At 40.8% G+C, this 12,096-nt stretch overlaps 1 protein-coding gene across 27 annotated transcripts in view; it reads right to left on the reverse strand.

Annotated features, from left to right (window-relative positions):
* Positions 1 to 12,096, reverse strand: part of Hdac9 (histone deacetylase 9) — an 869,516-nt gene that overhangs the window by 22,070 nt on the left and 835,350 nt on the right. For all 27 annotated transcript variants that reach the window (XM_030246984.1, XM_006515264.4, XM_006515266.1 and 24 more), the window contains one exon: positions 8,827 to 8,974. In XM_030246984.1, coding sequence (XP_030102844.1) covers positions 8,827 to 8,974 — 148 coding nt within the window. The remainder of the gene's footprint in view (positions 1 to 8,826; positions 8,975 to 12,096) is intronic.

A 12,096-nucleotide genomic window follows, 5' to 3' on the forward strand; every position in this document is an offset into this window, starting at 1 on the left:
GCTCAAAGCACACATTGCACCTCACACAATAATAGTGGGAGACTTCAACACACCACTTTCACCAATGGACAGATCATGGAAACAGAAACTAAACAGGGACACACTGAAACTAACAGAAGTGATGAAACAAATGGATCTGACAGATATCTACAGAACATTTTATCCTAAAACAAAAGGATATACCTTCTTCTCAGCACCTCATGGTACCTTCTCCAAAATTGACCACATAATAGGTCACAAATCAGGCCTCAACAGATTCAAAAATATTGAAATTGTCCCATGTATCCTATCAGATCACCATGCACTAAGGCTGATCTTCAATAACAAAATAAATAACAGAAAGCCAACATTCACATGGAAACTGAACAACACTCTTCTCAATGATACCTTGGTCAAGGAAGGAATAAAGAAAGAAATTAAAGACTTTTTAGAGTTTAATGAAAATGAAGCCACAACGTACCCAAACCTTTGGGACACAATGAAAGCATTTCTAAGAGGGAAACTCATAGCTATGAGTGCCTTCAAGAAAAAACGGGAGAGAGCACATACTAGCAGCTTGACAACACATCTAAAAGCTCTAGAAAAAAAGGAAGCAAATTCACCCAAGAGGAGTAGACGGCAGGAAATAATCAAACTCAGGGGTGAAATCAACCAAGTGGAAACAAGAAGAACTATTCAAAGAATTAACCAAACGAGGAGTTGGTTCTTTGAGAAAATCAACAAGATAGATAAACCCTTAGCTACACTCACTAAAGGGCACAGGGACAAAATCCTAATTAACAAAATCAGAAATGAAAAGGGAGACATAACAACAGATCCTGAAGAAATCCAAAACACCATCAGATCCTTCTACAAAAGGCTATACTCAACAAAACTGGAAAACCTGGACGAAATGGACAAATTTCTGGACAGATACCAGGTACCAAAGTTGAATCAGGATCAAGTTGACCTTCTAAACAGTCCCATATCCCCTAAAGAAATAGAAGCAGTTATTAATAGTCTCCCAGCCAAAAAAAGCCCAGGACCAGACGGGTTTAGTGCAGAGTTCTATCAGACCTTCAAAGAAGATCTAACTCCAGTTCTGCACAAACTTTTTCACAAGATAGAAGTAGAAGGTATTCTACCCAACTCATTTTATGAAGCCACTATTACTCTGATACCTAAACCACAGAAAGATCCAACAAAGATAGAGAACTTCAGACCAATTTCTCTTATGAACATCGATGCAAAAATTCTTAATAAAATTCTCGCTAACCGAATCCAAGAACACATTAAAGCAATCATCCATCCTGACCAAGTAGGTTTTATTCCAGGGATGCAGGGATGGTTTAATATACGAAAATCCATCAATGTAATCCATTATATAAACAAACTCAAAGACAAAAACCACATGATCATCTCGTTAGATGCAGAAAAAGCATTTGACAAGATCCAACACCCATTCATGATAAAAGTTCTGGAAAGATCAGGAATTCAAGGCCAATACCTAAACATGATAAAAGCAATCTACAGCAAACCAGTAGCCAACATCAAAGTAAATGGAGAGAAGCTGGAAGCAATCCCACTAAAATCAGGGACTAGACAAGGCTGCCCACTTTCTCCCTACCTTTTCAACATAGTACTTGAAGTATTAGCCAGAGCAATTCGACAACAAAAGGAGATCAAGGGGATACAAATTGGAAAAGAGGAAGTCAAAATATCACTTTTTGCAGATGATATGATAGTATATATAAGTGACCCTAAAAATTCCAACAGAGAACTCCTAAACCTGATAAACAGCTTCAGTGAAGTAGCTGGATATAAAATTAACTCAAACAAGTCAATGGCCTTTCTCTACACAAAGAATAAACAGGCTGAGAAAGAAATTAGGGAAACAACACCCTTCTCAATAGCCACAAATAATATAAAATATCTCGGTGTGACTCTAACGAAGGAAGTGAAAGATCTGTATGATAAAAACTTCAAGTCCCTGAAGAAAGAAATTAAAGAAGATCTCAGAAGATGGAAAGATCTCCCATGCTCATGGATTGGCAGGACCAACATTGTAAAAATGGCTATCTTGCCAAAAGCAATCTACAGATTCAATGCAATCCCCATTAAAATTCCAACTCAATTCTTCAACGAATTAGAAGGAGCAATTTGCAAATTCATCTGGAATAACAAAAAACCGAGGATAGCAAAAACTCTTCTCAAGGATAAAAGAACCTCTGGTGGAATCACCATGCCTGACCTAAAGCTTTACTACAGAGCAATTGTGATAAAAACTGCATGGTACTGGTATAGAGACAGACAAGTGGACCAATGGAATAGAATTGAAGACCCAGAAATGAACCCACACACCTATGGTCACTTGATCTTCGACAAGGGAGCCAAAACCATCCAGTGGAAGAAAGACAGCATTTTCAACAATTGGTGCTGGCACAACTGGTTGTTATCATGTAGAAGAATGCGAATCGATCCATACTTATCTCCTTGTACTAAGGTCAAATCTAAGTGGATCAAGGAACTTCACATAAAACCAGAGACACTGAAACTTATAGAGGAGAAAGTGGGGAAAAGCCTTGAAGATATGGGCACAGGGGAAAAATTCCTGAACAGAACAGCAATGGCTTGTGCTGTAAGATCGAGAATTGACAAATGGGACCTAATGAAACTCCAAAGTTTCTGCAAGGCAAAAGACACTGTCTATAAGACAAAAAGACCACCAACAGACTGGGAAAGGATCTTTACCTATCCTAAATCAGATAGGGGACTAATATCCAACATATATAAAGAACTCAAGAAGGTGGACCTCAGAAAATCAAATAACCCCCTTAAAAAATGGGGCTCAGAACTGAACAAAGAATTCTCACCTGAGGAATACCGAATGGCAGAGAAGCACCTGAAAAAATGTTCAACATCCTTAATCATCAGGGAAATGCAAATCAAAACAACCCTGAGATTCCACCTCACACCAGTGAGAATGGCTAAGATCAAAAATTCAGGTGACAGCAGATGCTGGCGAGGATGTGGAGAAAGAGGAACACTCCTCCATTGTTGGTGGGATTGCAGGCTTGTACAACCACTCTGGAAATCAGTCTGGCGGTTCCTCAGAAAATTGGACATAGTACTACCGGAGGATCCAGCAATACCCCTCCTGGGCATATATCCAGAAGAAGCCCCAACTGGTAAGAAGGACACATGCTCCACTATGTTCATAGCAGCCTTATTTATAATAGCCAGAAACTGGAAAGAACCCAGATGCCCCTCAACAGAGGAATGGATACAGAAAATGTGGTACATCTACACAATGGAGTACTACTCAGCTATTAAAAAGAATGAATTTATGAAATTCCTAGCCAAATGGATGGACCTGGAGAGCATCATCCTGAGTGAGGTAACACAATCACAAAGGAACTCACACAATATGTACTCACTGATAAGTGGATACTAGCCCAAAACCTAGGATACCCACGATATAAGATACAATTTCCTAAACACATGAAACTCAAGAAAAATGAAGACTGAAGTGTGGACACTAGGCCCCTCCTTAGAAGTGGGAACAAAACACCCATGGAAGGAGTTACAGAAACAAAGTATGGAGCTGAGATGAAAGGATGGACCAGGTAGAGACTGCCATATCCAGGGATCCACCCCATAATCAGCTTCCAAATGCTGACACCATTGCATACACTAGCAAGATTTTACTGAAAGGACCCAGACGTAGCTGTCTCTTGTGAGACTATGCCGGGGCCTAGCAAACACAGAAGTGGATGCTCACAGTCAGCTAATGGATGGATCACAGGGCTCCCAATGGAGGAGCTAGAGAAAGTACCCAAGGAGCTAAAGGGATCTTCAACCCTATAGGTGGAACAACATTATGAACTAACCAGTACCCCTGAGCTCTTGACTCTAGCTGCATATGTATCAAAAGATGGCCTAGTCGGCCATCACTGGAAAGAGAGGCCCATTGGACACGCAGACTTTGTGTGCCCCGGTACAGGGGAACGCCAGGGCCAAAGGGGGGGAGTGGGTGGGTAGGGGAGTGGGGGTGGGTGGGTAAGGGGGACTTTTGGTATAGCATTGGAAATGTAAATGAGCTAAATCCCTAATAAAAAATGGAAAAAAAAAAAAAAAAAAAACAAAAAAAAAAAAAAAAAAAAAAAAAAAAAAAAAAAAAAAAAAAAAGAATGGATAAAGAAAATGTGGTACATTTATATAATCAAGTATTACTCAGCTGTTAAAATGATGACATCAGGAAATCTGTAGGCAAATGGACAAAACTAGAAAAGATCCTTATGAGTGAGGTGACCCAGACCCAGAAAGACAAACATGGTATGTACTCACTTATAAGAGAAAATTAGCTGTAAGGTAAATGATAATCATGCTACAATCCACAGATCTAGAGAGGCTAAGTAACAAGGACTTTTCAAGTTGGCATGGCATGAATCTCCCTGGGAAGTGGAAATAATAGATTTTGGGGGGCACATAGGGGGTTGATAGGGATGGGACAAGAGTGATCCAGTGGGGGGCTTGGGGGAAGGAGGAGGGAGAGTACTTGAAGAGACAACAGGATTTGGAGCAGTGAAGTGCAGTGGAAACTCCCCAGAACCTACAAAAGTGACCTAGCAAGGCATCGTAGTGCTGTGAGATACAGAGCATTAGCTGACTATCTTCTACAACCAGGCAAGGCTCCCAGAAGTGGGACTGGGACACCAACCCAGCCACAAAAGCTTCAACCTACAAACTGTCCTGCCAGCAAGGTGTCCTGGGGTTATGTTGGCACAGAACTTGTGGCCAACCAATGACTGGTCCAACTTCAGGTCCACACCATGAGAAGTATCCTACTCCTTATACTGCCTCAGATGGCTCAGAGAGCCAGGAGAGAAAGAAACATGGCTGCCAAAAAAAAAAAAAAAAAGTCAATGAAATGATTTCCAATGATATTCAGTATACTTAAAGATCAGTGCCTAGCTCAATTGTCATCAGAGGGGAATCATGCAGCAACTGATGGGAACAGATGCAGAGACCCACAGCCAAACACTATGTAGAGCTCTGGGAACCAACCCTGCTGCCCCCCTCACTCCCCCCCCCCCCCCGAAGAGGGAGGAGGGTGTACTATCAAAGCTAGAGGGGCTAAAGACTTCAGGAGAACAAGACCCACAGAATCAACTAAGCAGGAATCATATGGACTTAATAAAGAGCCAGAAGCAACAAACATGGACCCTGTATGGGTCTGATCTAGGTTCTTGGCACATATTTTATGGTTGTGCGGTTTGGTGTTCTTGCGGGAGTCCTAACAGTGGAAGTTGGGGGTATCAGTATCTGTGACTCATTTGCCTGTGACCCTTTTCTTCCTACTGGGTGTCCTTGACCAGCCTTGGTATGAGTGAGTGTTTATGCCTAGTTTCATTGTAACCTGTTATGCTGTATTCAGTGATATGGATGATATCCCTGGGAGGCCTGATTTTTTTTTTTTTTTTTTTTTTTTAAGAGAAATGAGTAGATTTGGAGGAGAAAGGAGGTGGGGCGAGATACTGGGAGGAATGGAGGAAGGGGAAATGGCAGTCAGGATATAACATATGAGAGGAAAATAGAAAGATCCACTTAGTGCTCTCTCTCTCTCTGTATGTGCAGGGGCTGTAGAAACTACCTCAGAGTATGGATAGCTTTTAGTTAAATCATTTAAAAGCACAGAATAAAGAGGGGATATTAAAAGATATACGAGAGAAAGACCACTTAAAAGTCACTTTTAAAGGCAGTCCTAACAGATCAAGACTTGGTTATTTGACAGAAACATTTAAAACCAGCAAAGCCCTGAAAAGATGTAGCAAGTTCTCAAAGAGCACACATGTCAAGCCACAACATCCCTCCCAGAAAAGCTATCAAACTGAAGGAGAAATAAAATCTAAGTTTTTCAAGTCAGATAATGATGATACAAAGGCTTGAAACTACCTCTTTCATGAGAAAGATAATCAAATGTGGAAAATTAAATGATTTTTCACTGGCACAACAGACTAAATTCAGATAATTGAACATGACTCGCAGCAGCTCAGGCTTTCATGTGAACATCTAGCTTTCACTTTTTGTTTCCAGCTGAAAAAGGAAAATGACTGGGCCAAGAATTTTGGAGTGCCAACATGCTTCTAACACTTAATAGCTGGTCATCCTGAAGTCACTAGGGGCAGACCGACCTTTCCTCTAGGATAAAGTTGAAGGCTGCTTCTAACGTTCTTAAAGTCAAAGCATCAAAACCCAAACAGCTACCAAAGCATAGCACAGATCTTTCAGGCATGTCGTCTTGGCAAACAAGAGAGCTAACACTCAGCACAACCTGCCTCAATCAAGCCGAGCCTTTTATTTTTTTCTTTGACTCCCTCTCATGCACAGGATCTGAGCCTTGTTTTCCACTCTCTACTGACCCGCCCATCATTCCCTTCCCATTTAAGTCCTTGGCCACCTAAAAAGGACACATGACAGCTGTGTATCTGGGAACTATTCCTCGCATGAGCTCCCACTGGCCAGTTTCCCCTAATACTATATTTTTCAAGGCCCATAAGTGTGGTCGTAAAGATGAAATGGGTCACCCCACCCCCATTCAAGAAAATGAACAGAAAATACTTAAAATGGTTCTTAGCCAGGAGCATTTTATCCCTTATTCACTAGTGGTAAATGAGTCAGATATGAGTTGGCCAAGAAAAGGGCCGCCTTACCCAGAATCTGAGTTTGAAATGAGTCATCTCACTCCAAACACCAATATATCGTCCAAAATAACTGGCAAGAATTTCCTATAAAAAGAATTTGCCTTTGCTCTTTTCCATCCATTTAATTCTGATTTTTTTTCTAATTTTTCAATTTCCTGTGTGATCACAATATTGCATTCACAACAAAAGCCCAGGGGCATTTCCTTTATCTTTGCCTGCTGAGCAGGAAGACAATTCTGATAGCAATCCTTGGTCAATCACTCCATCCCCCATCCCACCCCCATCTCTCCATCATCTCTTCCATGAGGGTCATACACAAATTAACTGAAACACACGATCTGGTTCTAGGAGATTTCTTTTCCTGCTCCTTTGTTGAATGAAATACAAAAACATAGAAAATAGTTCAAGTCAAACCATTTTCCCCCTCACAGGAAAAAAAAATTTCACAATTGGTATACTCTGTCTCAAAAGAATAAACAAACATGAAACTGGGCTTCCCCTCTGCCTTCCTGCTCATCAGGACACTGGTACTCCCTGTATGCCATCAGTGGAAGATTAGAGTCACTGTGGACCAAAGCTTGGTTCATTCTTATAGATTATCAGAGCCAAGCACGTGCTTTACCACAGGATAAGCAAATATGCTTGTAGAGGCAACTCCTGCCAATGTGCCAAGGTTTTTATATTGCTTGGGGTTCACAACATCTCATATTATTGTTAATTATTCCAAGCTCTGCAATTTCATGGGCTGAACTACTTATAATTCACTTCACCCAGGGTGGAATTCACCTCATTTTTCTGTATTAAATGGCTTCTAAAGAATAGCTTCGCTCTTTTATAACCAACACTAACAGATGTTAGTTTCCTCAGTTTTATGGCCCTCAGATGACAGACAACTAACTGGTTTTGGCCTTGGGAATAATTGCAACACCTTTGGATTATGAACTTGGTTCAGTTCTTAGCTGGAAACAGCAGGGAGCTAGTTCATAATATCAAAAATGTAAAATACGTTTTCCCTTTCTCCAGATACTGCAAGAGAATGCCTTCTAATTCAGCAATACATCAATGCTCCCCACACTGAGAGTCTTCTCCTAAAGTGCTTATAGCACGAGAAAACACAGACATACAAGTGAAATCTCTTATTCAACTTATCAACTCTTTGGGCCCAAACAAGATGTTAAATCCATTATACTTAGAGTACCCAGTGACTGTAAGGAATCCAGACTGTTCACACTGGTGCATTTGGGGAGTGACAGGCTCCATGTAATTAGCAGTGCTGTTAACTGGTAGAAGGAGTTGGAGTTCCTTCTCAGAAGCAACTTAAATGTGAGTGTGAGCCTCAGAGTCTCTTCTGTGTCTTGCCTGACACATGTCCTGAGAAAGGATGTCACCTTGCAATCAGCTGTGGAAAACATCAGTATGGCTTATCACACGCAGTACACCGGGCAACTTACATTGTAAGGAACTATTGAGTTAGGTGTGGTCGCCATGATGAGAGAATGGGTAGGAAAATATTACCAACTCACCATGATGTCTTTAAAAGTAAACAAGTAAGCTCTACATGACCCTCAATCTATGTACATAGGAAAAGAAATTAAGAACATTGTCCTCTTACAGAATAAAACCAGGCTCAGTTCTCCTTCATTAACATCCCCGTCTCCTTGACAAACATCTTCCACCTCTATCCTTATGGACCTCAAGGAGACTCACATATGTATAAAATGGCTGGCCCTTGACTAACATCACACACAGCCTCTGCCTTCCTGTGTTCCCTTTGTTATAGCAGAAATTTCAAATGCTGAGAGAAAGAAAGGGAACATCTGGGAAAACAGAGATAAGGAGGAGGAGTTAGGTCCCCAGGCAGCTCTTTCCACAGCGGTCTGCACTAAATTATCCAACAAGGAGTGATATTTCTCACTCTCGATCTCAGCGCCTTTCTCTGGGAACCACGTCTGGGGAACCACGTCCTCCAGGTTTGTTTTCCCAGGAAGAACGAAACAGTTTAGCTCTCCACAGCCTGTATCATACACTCTGCCATCTGCGGCTTTGGAGAAAACAGGTAGAGGAAGCAGAAAGAAAGTTCCAGAATGCCAGCAATGAGTCTGGACATCGCGGACCACCTCATTCCCTCATGCTGGATCCATACCTGCCATCTTCCTGAGCAAATGGCTGTTCCACATCTACCGTCAGGGAGGCTAGCGCAGAAACGGTCTCTGTCTCCTCTTGCAGCTGAGAAGCAGGCAGAGCACCGCCCCTTGCAGCAGCCACCATCTTGATTGACTTCCAATACTTGCCTAGAAAAAAAAAAAAAAAAAAAACAATCACGTATTTTTGTAGAAACTTTAGTTAGATAATAATCACACTATGATTACAGGTTCAAGTCCTTTCATTATTGCGCTATAATTTGGTTTTTGAACTGCTGTGATTAAGTCCTTTTCACGGGATCTAAGAAGGACAAGTGGTGAAGTACTCAAGATTCCTAAGCCAAGATCTGTGCCTTGCTTGGGAAACAATAAAGAAAGGAAGAATCCATGGCCCAATGAACTTGTTAGCAGAATGACAGCTGTCCCTACAACTAAATAAGACTCTAGGCATCACTCCCTTTGGGAAACCCTCAAGAGACCTGGAAGTAGGAGTTCTCCTGGAGAAAAATGAACAAAATAGTAATGTTAAAAATTGCTACTTGAACAATTAACCTTTTTTTTTTTTTTTTAAATGAAGTGGGAATACCATAGTAAAAGAAAAACCCAGAGATGCCAGCTGAATTGAAGGGCACCTTTGCCAGAACAATCAGGTCTGTTAGTCCTGGATGTTCTTTCCTTCTCAACCTCAGGGTGTGTACTAGAACAATAATTCATCTAAAACTTTATTATATGTTCTCGCTGGTGTTGGAATTCCCCCCCTCTCTCTTTCGTCCCTCCCTCCCTCCCTCCTTCCTTCCTTCCTTCCTTCCTTCCTTCCTTCCTTCCTTCCTCCCTCCCTCCCTCCCTCCCTTTCCTTACTTCCTTCTTTCCTTCCTTCCTGTTTTTGGCACAGAGGAGAGCAGGAGGAGAGTGGGGCTTTTCTGGTAGACAGGCCAATTGGACAAGTTTCCTAGAGCAGAGGCAAAGGTTAACAGCTACCAAGATTCATTTGATTTTACTGATTTATGTTTTTTTTTCATTGTTAAGTGTTGAGTGGTCTCAGAGACTCTTCCCAGACTCTAACGAGACTGCACAGTTTAAAAATCTTTCTGTGGGCTGACCAATGAGGAAAGAACTTGGCATGCCAAGGGGTTTGCTTCTTTTAAAACAGGAAAGTATTGCTTGAGAGCCGAAGGCAGGCTCACACTGAACTGCAAAGAAAGCTCACAGATCTGGGTCCAGCTGTGCTTTGGGACATCCTAACCATGTGTCTAAAGCTTACTGAGATTTTGTCCTTTGTTGCTCTAACATATGGAAGAAGAATCAGTCTCTTCATCCACTCCTCACACTATCAAGATCTTCAGATGTAGGTACCCACTACTGTTATACTTAGTGTCAGCACAATTCTGACTACAGTCTAGGAATCTCTACACTTTTAAAACTTACCAAATGACAAATCTGCCAATAGATTCATAATCGCGCGCGCACACACACACACACACATACACACACACACACACACACACAAATGGAAGTTAATGCTGTACCAGACTTCCCTGACATCACCAATTCTGTACGCTAAAGGCCTCAGAGATTACAAAGAGGAAGAGAAAAAGCATAAATACGGTGATGGCAACATTAGGAAAAGCTGCGAAGGGCAAAAATGATGCTTAAGAAAAAAAACTGGAAACCAAGCAGAAGTCAATTGAACTAAATGGAAGAAGGCAGGATGCTGAGTGTCCCTGGCAGAAGACACAGGATGTTGAGTGGGTCCTGACAGCTCCGTGGCTTATTGAGGATCATTAGCTGCTAGGTACAAGTATGACATAGGGTGACTATTGAGTTTAATGAGTGAGACCCTTTGGTAGGAAGTGGCTAGTTAACACACTGTCTTAAATAAATCTGATATAGGGAACTTAGTTTTCTTTTTAAAAGGTGGTGCTGGAGAAACCATGAAAGACAGACTGACAGATGTAAGTACTAAAAGGAAAGCCAATTTCATATCTTGCCAAAGTAGAGATGGAAAGGATTGCTAGTGTCAAATGAAGCTTTGGAGGAGATCCTGACAGGGCCTTAAGAAAGAGGGTGCTTCAACTATGTCTGGGCTTATTCTTCAGCATCTATCTTTCAATTTTGAAAGTTATCTCTGATTGACAGTTCCAGTCTAAGTCTTAAACTTCTCCATATTACCATGTCACTATTAGCTCACCCAAGTCAGAAATTACATATTCCACCACCAAAAGGATAGATCTGTATTGAGCCTCAGGAAATACCATCATTAAGTACTATTTTAGTACATGATATCTATGAAGTTAGTGTCCCACACATTTAAGTATAGACAATATGCCATATCTACAGTATCCAAGGGCTTGGCTTTTATTGCCAAACAGAATACATGTTTTTTCAAGAAGAGGGTTCTTGATCATGAAAGAAACAGACATATTTACATCTAGCAGAGGATGAAGAAAGACAACATGAACTATTGATAGCAACTTTTTAGGAGAATTGCTCATAATACTGGTCATTTAAATGTTACTACACATACATGAGTAGTACCTTAAATTGGTGAGGCCTTTTAAGATGGCATTTAACATGTATAAAATATTCTGAAAAGTTAAGATTAAAGTTTGGCTTTTATCTAAATATCTGAGTTGTTTATTCAGAAATAACCCAAAATGTTCAATCTAGGCAAAGTATACAAAAAACAAAGGAAATAGTCACCATTAGTAATACAATGATAGGCCACTATCTGTATTCATAAAAGAGAAAAGTTTAAATAGAGGCATATATAACCCAGACAATGAAATACATAGCTAACTCAAACCATGTAAATGATGGCTTATGTTTTCACATGATGTATACATTTTTTTCTCTTCAGAACAGATGTGCAAAAACATCATATCTAATGGCATGGGAGTAATTACATCATTAGCACATAAGAGAAATGAGCTAAGGTTTTGGAGTTCTTAGGGACCTGCAACTACTGGGGTGTTCACTCCTGTGGCAATAAAACTGACAGAAGAGAGGGGTTTTCCATTAAAACTGGAGGAACACCATCCTTTTTCAGTCATATCCTTTATCCTTATTCGTTTTTCCCACCATGTAAATCTTGCCACTTTTCAGCACTTTAAAAAAAAAACAAAACTATTTAGCCTTCACCATTCTGAAATTTTGTTTAATCTGGCAAGAGGAAAGTGAAGAATGAATTTATAATAAAAGAATAAAGTAGACAGAGGAATGCAGCCAGGCCGGAGCAGGAGGTAGGAAGTGCAGACAGCTTTTCTGGGTCACAG

This window comes from Mus musculus, chromosome 12, assembly GCF_000001635.26.
Source record: "Mus musculus strain C57BL/6J chromosome 12, GRCm38.p6 C57BL/6J".
NCBI classification, from domain to species: Eukaryota; Metazoa; Chordata; class Mammalia; order Rodentia; family Muridae; genus Mus; species Mus musculus.